Source organism: Falco peregrinus, chromosome 5 (assembly GCF_023634155.1).
Source record: "Falco peregrinus isolate bFalPer1 chromosome 5, bFalPer1.pri, whole genome shotgun sequence".
Taxonomy (NCBI): Eukaryota; Metazoa; Chordata; class Aves; order Falconiformes; family Falconidae; genus Falco; species Falco peregrinus.
Window position 1 is genome coordinate 68,970,698 of NC_073725.1, and position 13,209 is coordinate 68,983,906.

The following is a 13,209-nucleotide window of genomic DNA, read 5'->3' on the forward strand; positions in this document are numbered from 1 at the left end:
CACATAAATCTAAACGCCGATTTGCTCATTTAGATTCTGTTTCTGGTCGGGAATGCAAGCAATGATGGATCAGTGACATTCTCAGCCCTCGAGTCTCCTGCTTACATCTTTCCACCGATGTCGCAGTGTACCTCAGCCCCATCCGTCCCTGAGAAAGGGGAGTCGTCTCGCACAGAAACACGAGCAACGTTAGCACCAAGCACCACTCCGGCTCTAAAGGCTGCTTATGAATTTGTCCCATCCAATCCCATTATGAAGGAGATGAGGATAATTATGAGTACTGCGTTCCAGGCGGAGGGATCAAGGCACGTGATGATGAAGGTCATGTGGGAAGCCTGTGGCAGAAGCAGGATGCAAAGTCCGGAGTCCAAACCACACAGCTCCTGCCTTCACAAGCTAAGGCTGTCTCTTTTTGCACGAGCAAGGAAAATTGTTGGAGGACTTCACCCAACTGCTCTGCTGTCCCTGAGAACTCACCAACTCCAACTCCTCTCACAGATTTCCTTGGAGGTATTTTCCCTACCCCTAGCACAGGGTGCAAAGCAGGGAGGTCATCCCCCATTCCCTCCCTCCCCCCCCCCCCCAAAAAAAAAACCTGAGCACGTGCAGGCATCAGCAAGCAGCCACCTGAGCAGCACGTCAGCTGCAAGACGCACGGACTGGCTGCTCTGTCTCTTGGACTCTCTGCTGCGCCGTGTTCCTTCTCCCTTAACGCAGTCAGACATCCCTGTCCCCACTGTAGCTAGTGGTGCTCTGGGAAGAAGGCAAGCAACTTATCGCTGTGACTCAGAAAGGCTTTGGATCTCCCTGGTATCTCTATGGAAGCGACAGCACCGTTACCGTGAATTAACATCAGAGAAGCAGCAGGGAGACCAGCCCAGCAATTACAGCCCCTATCATGTACGTCACCGCTCGGCAGACACGTTTAAGTGCCGTCTCTCGGGGCTCTGTGGTCAGTCTGTCCTCGTGGGGCTCCTGCCTTGATGTTCCAGGACACTGCATCAAGGAGGACATTAGATGATCTTCTCCGTTGCCCTGATCTCATCACTTGTGATTGGTGCCACTGAAGGTCAAAGGAGCTTTTAGGTGAGAATAGGGAAGTGCCAACTTTCTCAGATCCTTTTCTACAGGTGCTAGGACAAGTTTCCCCCAGAGTCATCAAGAAGACAAATCCTGGGCCAAATTCAGTACCTTTCTACTTTCAAGTGGACCTTTCAGCAGTGCAAATTCGGCCACAAGCTTCCTCCTGCTCCTCCCCACTCTTGCAAGACAAGGCTAAAGGAACTCAAAACCCCAAAAGCTCCTCTAGCAACTTCATCAAGACCCCAAAAGGTTGAACTCTGGCCACCAGAAAGCCACCAGCCTGAGGACCCAGGCACAAGCTGGTGCTCAGGCCCACAGTCCTGTGTCAACTGCAGGGTCCTGCCTTGGCAGAGACAGGGTCTCGCCGTCCCAGGCTGCCTAAGGAGGTCACACTCACGGGAGCCACCCCCAGCTCAAAGGAAGGTGGAAAGTGCTTAGGAGGCCCACAAAAAAAGCAGGACTAAGATGCTACGAGATGGGTCACCAAGCTGCTCTGAGCAAGAGAAAGCGAGCTGCAGGAGGGAAAGCTGGGGGCACCGCCACACTCACCTGGCTTTGACCCTTCAGGCTGCTTGGAGAAGACATCCAGCGCCCACCACCCACGGCACCCTGCCCCAGTGAACACGCTCGGATGCTTCGTGCATCAGCGGGAGCTTCCAGGGACCTCAGCAAACTGGGAAAGGGCAGAGCGAGGGGCACGGGAAGCCAAAATCAGGAGTAAACCTCCGACCGCCAGTGCAGCATGAAGAAGCAAGCGTCCTCTTCATCTACAGCGCTGGATGCACAAGGTAGGTACACACGATTGGGTATAACAGGACATGATTAAAGGTAGACGTTGGATCACCATCCAGCAAAAAAGACATGTAACAACCGTGGCTATAACTGTTACAAATAATTCGTTTAACCTAGTCAGGGTTGGTAGCCATGAAGTCAACCGACTCCACCACAAGGAAGAGAACTCGTTTTGTCTTTCCCACTCTTCCGCTGCCCTCTCCGTTCAGTTTATCCTTTTCTGCTGGATCTCGAACCTGTCATCCACACGTGGACAATATCCTTGGCCGGTAAGAACACCAGTTCCTCCAGGACTAGGTGACAGACACAGCCAGGTCCACGGCCCCCTGGTGATGTGCTGGAGGGTTAACACACCCATTTTTGGTGGATTTTCCTGCAAGCACCAGCGCCACCGTAACACCACCACCACCCCCTGAGCCATTTCTTGTCTTGTCTGAACATCAAAAGCTATGGCTGGTATTAGATCAGCTCTTCACTTCAGGGATGCTCACAGCCTGGAAGAGAGGCCCAGGGCAGCCACGGGATCTCATTGGGGATACTCAAAACTCAGCTGGAGAAGGTCCTCAGCCATCTGTGGTAGCTGTGCTTTGGGTGGGGTTTGACCAAAGATCCCAGAGGTCTCTTCCAGCATAAATTATTCTGGATTCTATGGCCAGGTCCACAACCACCTGCATGCAACCACATGCACACACCCCAAATGACCTCGAGGAGACAGGGGTGCAGAGCCACGCTCAGGACGTGGGCGCCTTTGCAAAGCTGAAGGTCTGTGTGGGCTACTGCGCAGGTGCACGCGTGCATGTGTGTTCACGAGCAGAGGTGAGCTCACCAAAGAACAGGCCAGCCCTGGAAGACAGAAGTCCAAGCTCTGTGCTACAAGGAGATGAGAGTGCCTGGTTGTGCAAAGGGCAGCGATTTCTAGGGAGAAGGGGAGACCTCGTGTGCACAGGACCAAGCCTGCACGTGTGCATTTGGGCAGCATGCGGGAACGGGTGATGATCTTTAATTTCATCATCCTTCCAACTCTGTAAGGCAGCAGGAGCCAACGTTTGCCTTGGCAGCTTTCTCCCCCCATCTCTTCAGGGTACACACTTCGTAGGGCCGCTGCCTTGCCTCACTGCTGGCTCTCAGCGCCTTCAAGCCAAACCCCCAGCCGCACAAACATTTGCAGTTCTTTCTGCAGTGAACAGGAGCTTCTGCTGCTCCTCGCCCAGGGGCCGCTTTAGCCCCATACCTTCATGTCCTGGTGCTGCCATTTCAACCTGGTGCTGCCATTTCAACGAGACCTCCTTGACGCGCTCTCTGGATCGCTGCCTTCTACTGGGAACGTCACGCGGCTCTCATGAATGTGTTGCTGTTGTCCACCAAACCCGTGGGATGGACTCGAGAAAAACATCTCTACCCTGCCCTGCACAAAGGTTCGAACCGCAGAGGCCATCTCAATGATTAACAACTGGAGTCCAGCTTCAGCCCCCAGCTCCACTCCTTGGCACGTCTCCCGGTTTTGCCAGCAGCAATATCTTGGAGTCTTCACATGAAGAAACTTTCAGAAATACTGGTCCAGGCTGGCTTCACCCCCCGACTTGTACAAAAGAGAGCGAAGGGAAGGAGGAGATGCTTTGACCTCTCTACCAAACCCCTCCAGTCCCCTGCGGCCCCTTACATCATCATGGCCTGTGGATCCTGACAGATGGCCCACGGTGAGCCCTTGCTCCCGACGGCACAGGAGACAGCCTGCCCACAGGGATGTGCGCCGCTCGGGCTCCGCTGGGTCTCTGCATTAATCCTGATGCCCAGCCATCTGAGTTTGTGCTGCAGCATCTCAACCCCTGGTGCATTCCCAGAGTCTCTCTCTGCTCTAATGCTGCTGCTCTCTGTAATTTTCCATTCCTGTGTCCCTGCGCTCCCAAGCCGCCACTGCATCCATGAGTTCTCCCCCTGATGTAGCCACATTTTGGTACCCCCAACACCGCTCTTAAACTGCCCATATTCCCAGCTTGGATCGATACCAATTTCTGCCACTTACTTGCCTACCTTTCAGCAAGCCCTTCTTTGTTCTGCATAGAAATAAAACTAACTGTACCTAGCTAGAAGAATTACTTTTTTAAACCTCCCCCCTTCCACATCCTCCCTCTATTCTTCCCCTTCTTCTTCAGGAGCAATTTTATGTAATTTGCAACTGTCTGGCTGCAAATGAAAAGAGACACAAAGCGTTTCTGTGAAATATTGAAAAGCTGGCTGCTTTTCCCTCAAATTTCACTTAGCGAGAGGCTTTAACTTGGTGTGTGATCACTGCATGTCACTAATAACCTCTCCAATTCCTTTCAGAACTCAGCAAAGTGAAGGCACAATCACGAATCAAACGCATGGGTTATTGAGATATAGTATCGTTTCACCAAGCCAAGAAGGAGTGTGCCAGGGAGTGGGAAGAAGGTGAAATGTCGCACCGCTGGGCTGGCGGGCAGATGAAGAGGACACGAGATTTAGGAAGAAGCGTAAGGGCTGGATTCCCTCTCTGTGCTTTTCAGATCCAAAGATTTTCCCTCTGTTCAGCCTCCATGGGTTGCATGTCTTTCCCCAAGCCCTGTGGACTCAGGCCACAAAGGGAGCTGGTTTCTATTTTGTTCCTCAGGCAGATCCATCCCCATCCCTGTTGAGCCTTTGGAGCCCATCAAACTGCATTATTGGGGCTGAGTCAGACTTAATTGTGCAGTTGCCCAGCCTGTCCTCAGGGAGCGAAACCGAGGAACACGAAACAGGATCTCGGCATGTGCAGGATGCTGAAAGCGCGGCGAAGGGCAGGGAGGAGGAGTGTGTCAGTGATGCTGGGCAGAGAACAGCCCCAACGCTGGCGCTGGCCCCAGTCACTGCCAGCAAGGTGTGATGCGCTTCCCCACTCATCGCGTGTGCTGGCCCAGGTGATGGGCAAGCCCACCTCGCTGTGTGCCAGCCCTTTGGCTGCGCCCAGGTTCACGGGCTGCTGCCCACCACCACAGCGTAGGGAAACGGATTCCTTGCCCACACAGCCCCAAGGCAGGGCATTCTTCCTGCTTACCCCCGCTGACAGCAAGGGCAGGGATACTTGGCCTCCCTTTAAGCTGCTTAGCAAGCCTGGGTGATCAGACACTTCTGCTAATTCACCGAGGATGCACTTCACCTCTCTGTTCTAGGAAGCTCCATTCTTCCTTTCCCAAAGGGAGATTTGTGCATTTGTTACTTCCAGACAGCAGCGATAGCAATTCGCCAACTCTGAAGGCAACACAGGTGTTTCAGATAACACAATATACAGCTGACAGTCATCTTGCTTTACACGCTGAGCACACTAGCCCTTACAAAAGGGGGTGAAAGCCAAAACTCTGTCTACCTTTGGAAAAAGGCGCTAAGCCTTACTGTCAAAAAATAAAGCTTTTTTGAGTTAAAATTCTGTCTAGCTACCATACATCCAGCAGCCTTCAACTGAAAAATAAACAATAATTTTGATCTCCCAAAAGGAGAACTTGCCAGAAATGCCATAAAAGCAAATAGAGACCATGGTGATTCCGACTGACTTATGTGGAAAACTTAGTATAAATATAAAACCTCGGAAAAACTACACTGCAGGAACAATGTGGCAGCACCCTTAGATGGGCTGACATGGCTAGCATCAGACCTGGAAGGTCTAAGCAATACCTCCGTGGGCACAGGTCCACCCAGTGACAGAGCTGGAAGAGAACCCAGAAGACCTGCTCCAGCTGCCTCATCACAGCCTAAGGACTCAGCAGAAACCACATCAAATTTCCCTAAGTCTGTCCTTACCAAATCCCCGGGCTAGACTAAGCATTTTGTCTCCATTCAGCTTCACCAGCTGCTGAGATCAACCACCGGTCTCTGCCTGGAGACCAGCAAAGGAAGGTACGTGGGTACTGGTGGCTCTGTGGTGGCTCTGCCATTCAATGCCAAGCGTAGGATCACCCGCAAGATCCCTTCTGTGCCAGTCTGATCCCTTGCGGTCCCTAAACATGCTGATGCTTAGTCGTGTGTTCAGATGACAGTTTGTGGCACCCTACAGTGATGTCACACACTCTTAAACTTTTTTCCTGCTACTGCTGCGTGCAATAAGGAGATGGTAAATGGGTAAAATGAACAAGAAATCACTCATTTACCAGACTACGGCCCATTTGCTGAAACCCCAGCGGCGTGGTCCGGTACATTCTGTTCTCTGTCCTATGCTATGGTCCTCACTGTATTTCTCGTCAGAGGCTTTGCCACAGAGTTCATCAGAAGGTGATCCTGATGTGAACGTAGAGATGAAATTTCACAGCCACGTTCCCAAAAGAGGGAAACAATCCGTTACCCAGCACTCCTGCCTGTGATTCACTTCCAGAGCATCCTCTGTGACCACCTGGGTCAGAGGGAAGGGTGATGCTACACAGGCACAAGCAAACCAGGCTAAGAAAACAGGGCTGAAAGCTTCCTCAGGTCACCCAGCCCACACCAAGACTGACTCTACGCACATCAGGACGGAGATCTGGTCCATTCTGGTAGCAACCATCCCTAAATGACCACTAAAATGCCTGAAGAGAATCCTGCCTTCCTGGTCACTGAGGGACATACCAAAAGACAAACGAAATGTAATGAAGCGGTGTATTGCCAGCCTGAAAATAGCTCCAAATGCAGCACAGCTCATCTTCATCTTAATGACACCACATTGCTCATTAACTGTCTCCAGACAAACATGTTTGAAAGTACTCGGCTAGCACAGACTTCTTACTGTTCCCAAGCAGTTTCTTACACCTCCCTTAACGTAAAAAGCCTTCAGAAGACCACATCACAGACAGATTGCTGCTTTAAATACTGCTCCACGCAGCACACTATAGCCACTGAGCGCACAAACGGTACAGAACACAGCAAAACACGGAACAGATTCCTGGTGCAGCAAAACCGAGACCGCCTTGACTCCACCGAGCCTCACACAAAAACCTTTCCCAGTCCCTCTACAGGTACGAGCTGGAGACGTGGCTGCCTCCTGCGCTGTGTTAGCAGCGCCGTACTGTGACTCATCACCGCTGCTCCTCCTGCTCCTCCATCCTTCAGCTCATCGTCGTTACAGCCGCCGTCAGTCCTGCCCTGGACCGACGCACACGGCTCACGCTGCCTTAGCCTGGAAGTTTTCCCCTCATCCAAACGAACTCAAAACAGTATTTGGGCACCTGGTTAGCTGCACTCTCCCCCCTCGCTGCCCTGACGCAACCTGAAGCACTGAAGACCCTGCTACGTGGTAAATAAGTTACGTGGATTTTCCCAGCCCTCAAACAACAATACAGAGCCGTGCAAAAAGGGAGCACGGGTAAAGAAACATGGAAAAGGATGCGTGTGTGTGGAAGTCTTATGGGGAGCTGGGAGAGGTGGGGGAAGCTATTTGGACCCATACGGGTTAAAGAGGAAACATTATGGTTAAGAATTCCTAACCCCTCTCCAGAGACCCCTGGTTTACATTAATTATTCTGTTGCCTTGAGCGCTCAGGGCCTCCTGTGAGCTTCTGTCTATAAGTACCCAACTCCTCCGCCTACTCACCTCCGAAGGAATCCTTCCAACGTGCTTGATCAACCCCCTCAGCTCAGCCAGCGCAGTGCCCAGGCAAAGCGCTCACATCCTACCAAACTGGGAATGGCAACCATTCAGGACTCCTTTCAGCTTCCCAGTGGGAGCCAGGGAGGCAGAAGACATCCCTGCAAGGATGGACCCGTTCCACCTGCTCCCTGCGATCCCTCCTGCCCTTTGCTCCCAGCATCCAGGACAGACACACTAGTTCAGCAGCCTGGGTCTCACCTACGTAACCCATTTCTCTTCCAAACAATGGGATGTGGCAAGTGTATTATTATTTTTTTTTCCTTCTGAGAAGCTGATCCAACTCAGCCACTGCACTACGAGTCGTTTTGGATCCTGCACAGAGCACAAATCGTCCAGCCACCCGCAGGGCAACAGCAGACTAGGAGCAGATGCACCACAAGTTCTGCACACCTGGAAGAGAAGGGTCTGGTACCTTGTCTTGTCTCCCCTCAGCCTTCCAGCATGCCCATCGTGCAGGGTGGACCCATGCACTTCACCCCAAAGCCCACAGTTCCCTAGGGATGCGGACAGGTCGTTGAAGATGTCACATCACACCACAGGGCAGCACTCCACCCCAAAGCCCACAGCTCCCTAGGGATGGGGACAGGTTGCTGAAGATGTCACATCACACCACAGGGCAGCACTCCACCCCAAAGCCCACATCTCCCTAGGGATGGGGACAGGTCACTGAAGATGTCACATCACACCACAGGGCAGCACTCCACCCCAAAGCCCACATCTCCCTAGGGATGGGGACAGGTCACTGAAGATGTCACATCACACCACAGGGCAGCACTCCACCCCAAAGCCCACAGCTCCCTAGGGATGGGGACAGGTCGCTGAAGATGTCACATCACACCTCAGAGCAGCACAGTCAGGCTTGGCTGGAGCTACGTGGGGCAGCCCTGGCAAGGTGGAGAAGAGAGCAGCAGCTCTGCAAAGCGCGTCACTGTGCTTTGGCTCCCACATCCGCGTTCCAACCCCCGAACCACGCTCCTCTTTCACAAGGAGGAAAATGAATCTAAACCGCTTCTCACCCTCCCTCGCTCCCCTGACAATCCCCCGTTCGCCTGCCCGTGGCATGAGCTCCAGGCACGATTCACCGGGACTTACCCCTGGCAAAGTCTTCTGTTCATGCAACGCCGTCTGGGCTTTGATGGCAGAGTCTCTGGCACAGTACGTGAGGAACGCGCAACCTGCAGTGAACACAGCACGTGTCAAGTTAGACATGCAATTGCAGACGCGCGTCGAGACGACGCTCCTCTTTGCTAACAGCGGGTGACCCAAGAACTGCAGACGCTGCCCTGTTCCCATCCTCCATCCCAGCAGTACAGAGGATGGCCCCTGCGCCAGAATCCACTCCTTTCCCAGCGAAGGGGAAGCAGGGGCAGAGCGGGAGGTTTGCTAATTAAAGGTGCAAATGTTACTTAATGTGGATGCGTCAAAGACTGTAGGGAAAAAGACAAAGAAACGATATTAAAAGGTTTGTGGGCCCCATCCAAGGTCTGTTGAAGTGATGGAAAAGGGTCCCAGTAAATCAACCAGGTTTGAAACAGGCGGTGAACAAGGTGAGAAACGACTGGAGAGCAACACACGGGGTAACACTGCCTGTGGGAGGAACAGCCCTGAGCACAAGGATCAGAGGAGATGCAAGGACCGGAATGATGACTGATACAAAAAAATAAAACAAAAAAAAAAGCAGCAAGGAAAGAGGAAAAGCATCTGGGATTTTAGACTCTCATGAAAGCTCCATGATCCAGATTCACAGAATCATGGAAAGCTACAGAAGGAGAAGCCTGGCGTTCTGTGCCGTACGCACAACGTGCACACACACACACCCCCCAAATACACACATGCATGACAAGGGAAACACAGAGAGCAGCAGAGCATAACGCTTTCTGCAAGGGGCAGCTTAAGAAGCAAGATGAAAAGCACACGGCAAAGGCCACATCCTGACATTCTTTGTCAAGATCTGACTCAACATCTGAGCCTAATAGTGGAGCCAAGGGAGGAGGGGAGGAATTGTAGCCCCTCCAGGAAGAGGAGGGATCATCTTTGGGTGCTCTGATGCTAAGAATAATCAAATGAAACTAAGCAAAAGCAAAATTTGGCTGGTTATCAAGAAACATTTCCTAGCAGAGAGAGATTTATTAGTCTGTGGAACAATCTCCCCAGGGAAGTGCCTGGAGCTCCGTCACTTGAGTTGTCTCAGATGAGGATGGGCAAAGCACTGGAGAATAGACTCAAATGCTAGCGTGCCTCTGACCCCCTCACTCAACCCCCTGCTATTCGCAGTGGCATTTCACATCCCAAGCAAAGGCAGGACACAGCCCTGCAGCTTGTTGCTAAATGTCCACATCTGTATTGTTGTGCTGGGGCTGCAGATGGCATTGTTATGGCCCAAAGAGAGAGGATGGGTCTTTTGCCCCCACTTTTTTGTGCCTGGCTTGGGGGACTCCCGCTTCAGCTCTCCATGGATGCAGGACAGGGACCTCCTGGATCTCTCCCCTCCGCCCCAGAGTGTCTCTGTGGTACACGACACTTCTAGCCCCCACGGAAGCCAGCTGCTCAGGACAACCCCAACCCATGGCAACAGGAGTAGGCTGTTCTTCCATCCCAATTCCGATAAATTGCTGCAGCTAAACAAATCACATCTGTTCTCACAGCTCTTGCTAGGAGAAAAAACCCCTCCACAAACAGCATACGGGTATTAGATACCTTCAATAGGCAAATACAGCTCCTTATCGCCTAGGTTTTAAACCAAGGATGCCGCATCAAGGCCAGACGTGGGATCACCAGATAGTTTAACAAATGCAGTAAGGCAATAAGCATGCAGGTAACCTTCACTTCTCACGACAAACGCAGCTAGCTCTATGGTGGGGTGGGGGGCAAAGCACCCCTTTGCTATCACTCTACCCTCAGAGACTGCTGTGCTCTCAAGCATCAGGAAAAGCCTCAAAAGCACCAGTATAACCAGAGAGCCCAAACCCTAAACCCTGGATGCGCTCTGTGCTGAGTAAAAAGCCAGCTGGATGGCTGAGCCCAAGGCATGGTGGTGGATGGAGTCACATCCTGCTGGTGCTGGGCACACAGGGTGCTCCCAGGGCTGGGCTAGAGGGGGTCTCCAGATCAGTGATCTGGGCGAGGGGGTCGAGTGCCCCCTCACTCAGTTTGCAGATGACAGCAAGCTGTGGGGGGTGCTGATCTGGGGGGCAGGGGGCTCTGCAGGGGGGTCTGGGCTGAGGCCACTGGATGAGGTTCAACACGGCTCCGTGCCAGGTCCTGCACTGGGGTCACACCAGCCCCACGCAGCGCTGCGGGCTTGGGAAGCTGCCCGGTGGGAAGGGGACTGGGGGTGCTGGTCGACAGCCGGCTGGAGATGAGCCAGCAACTCATCCAGGTGGCCAGGAGCCCAGGTGGCCAAGAAAGCCAAGGGAATCCTGGCTTGTGTCTGAAACAGCGTGGCCAGCAGGGCCAGGGCAGTGATCGTCCCCCTGTCCTCGGCACTGGTGGGGTCGCATCACAAATCCTGTGCTCAGTTCTGCAAGGAAGACTTTGAGGTGCTGGAGCATGTCCAGAGCTGGGCAACGGAGCTGGGGAAGGGGCTGGGGCACAAGTCTGAGGGGGACCAGCTGAGGGACTGGGGGGTGCTCAGCCTGGGGAAGAGGGGGCTCAGGGGGGACCTTCTCACTCTCTGCAGCTGCCTGGCAGGGGGCTGTAGGGAGGGGGGTGCCAGTCTCTTCTCCCAAATAACCAGCAACAGGACAAGAGGAAACAGCCTCAGGTTGTGCCAGAGGAGTTTTAGACTGGATATTAGGAAAAATTTCTTCATGGGAAGGGTGGTCAAGCATTGGCACAGGCTGCCCAGGGAGGTGGTGGAATCACCATCCCTGGGGATATTTAAAAAACATGTAGATGCGGTGCTCAGGGATGAGGTTTAGTGATGGGCTTGGCACTGCTGGGTTAACAGTTGGACTTGATGATCTCAAAGGTCTTTTCCAACCTAATGATTCTAACAGATTAGAAGGCCTGGTGACCAAAGTCCCAACCACAGATACTTGCCCATTTCCACCTGCTGCTCCAGTCTGCTACTTTGCAAGTTACATGAGACCCATTCTAAGAGAATTTGGGTCAGTTTAGCACACAAAACTCCGAAGTCAGGAGCTGGGAATAAGCAATTTGTTCCACTGAAAGCTTCAATGCATTGGTACCATGTCCACATGCAATGAAGACACCATCCTTGTCTCAGGAGAATTAGCCATCAAACCTAAGAAAATGAAGGATAGGAGAGGAATAAGTCTACATGAAGCTACCTGCAGAGTTAAGCACTCAAACCCAGTACCTGAGTCCCAATTCCAGTGCTCAGCAACATCAAAACTGAGGTAATACACACTGGCAGGCCCAAAAACCTCAGCCCACGGGAGGATGAGGATAAAATAAGGATTGGACAAAGGCACACCACTTAGTGGGGACACAGGAGGGACACTACTCACACAGGGGTAGCTGTTTTGCAAGGTACTGTCATCATCTCAGATCAGAGATTTGCAAAGCCCAGGAAGACCTACATCCACCAGCACCAGCCCAAAAAAAGCGCCATGAATCCCCTCCCCAGAGCCCTCCAGTCCTTCTCTTCCCTACAACAAAGGCAGCCCAAAATACCGTTCGTCTTTTAGGTGCTCAGGTATCTGTACCAAGAGGCAGCAGCCTCTGGAGAGAGAAGCATTCTGCACCTACGGAGCCCAAAGATGCCTCACTCGAACCTCCCACTTCATTCCTAGGGCAACCCTTGCTGCTACTCTGCTTCTCAAAGGCGTGATATTTTTGCTCAACAGGAGCCAGGTTGTACTCCTGCCCTTCACTCGGGCATGAAACGGCACTTGAACAACCCCTAATGATGGGGGTACCACGTCCACATGCAATGAAGACACCATCCTTGTCTCAGGAGAATCCCAGCTGCGCCTGGGCTGCACTGGGACAAGCAAGCCTGTGGGCACAGGACAGCCCTGTCTACCGCTCCATCCCTGAGCGCTCCGTGTCGCCAAGATTTCCAGACATTCAGTTCATTCGTTTAATCTCATTCCTGCTTCCAAAGTGGCAAGGATCTGGGAGCTGTACTGGCCATGGAAAGGAGGGAGCTAAAGAGGTCAGCTGTGTCCTCTGGAAAACATGACGACTGTCCTGTGCAGCCGAACGTTTTGGAGGTAGGATGCAGGAGTCTAGAATTGTGTCGCTGCAAAGTCCTGGTAAAAAATACAGAAAGGGGGTTTGCAGAAACACTACAGTCCAAGCCTAATTGTGTAAACAAATATTTGGGGAAAAGAATCTTCCCTCTTGAAGAGACACTATCTCTTGCAAACAAACGCTTCAGCTGCTTCTTAGGATGCTTCACCAGGCATTTTCCACAGCATCCCCTTACCCCCTGCCTTCACCCAGGTGTCTAAAGCTTGCAGAAGCACCAGAAGCTCAAGGAAAGCCACATTTTCCCAGCTAGGAAGGGTTTCCATGCTGTGACAGGACCCTGCTTACTGCATCTTTCACAGGTTCAAGATCCTAGAACTCTGAGCCTGACAGAGTCACCCAGAGATCCACCCAACAGGGAGGAGACATCCACAGAGGTGCAAATGGGCCCATCACTCTCACTAGGTTTTCTCACTTCCACATCTCCTGCTTTAGTTAACAGCAAACTCAGGTCAACAGCCTTATGCCTCTTCGGGCACCTCTGCCACCACGTCAGTTACACCTGCTGA

The 13,209-nt window shown here is 52.5% G+C and overlaps 1 protein-coding gene across 6 annotated transcripts in view; it reads right to left on the minus strand.

Moving 5' to 3' along the window:
* The window catches only part of CELF5 (CUGBP Elav-like family member 5), a 42,817-nt gene that overhangs the window by 25,627 nt on the left and 3,981 nt on the right, over positions 1-13,209 (minus strand). For all 6 annotated transcript variants that reach the window (XR_008747497.1, XM_055806232.1, XM_055806233.1 and 3 more), the window contains exon 2: positions 8,576-8,658. Coding sequence is in view for 5 of the 6 variants with exons in the window: in XM_055806232.1 (XP_055662207.1) it covers positions 8,576-8,658 (83 nt within the window). In the remaining variant the exon portion in view is untranslated. The remainder of the gene's footprint in view (positions 1-8,575; positions 8,659-13,209) is intronic.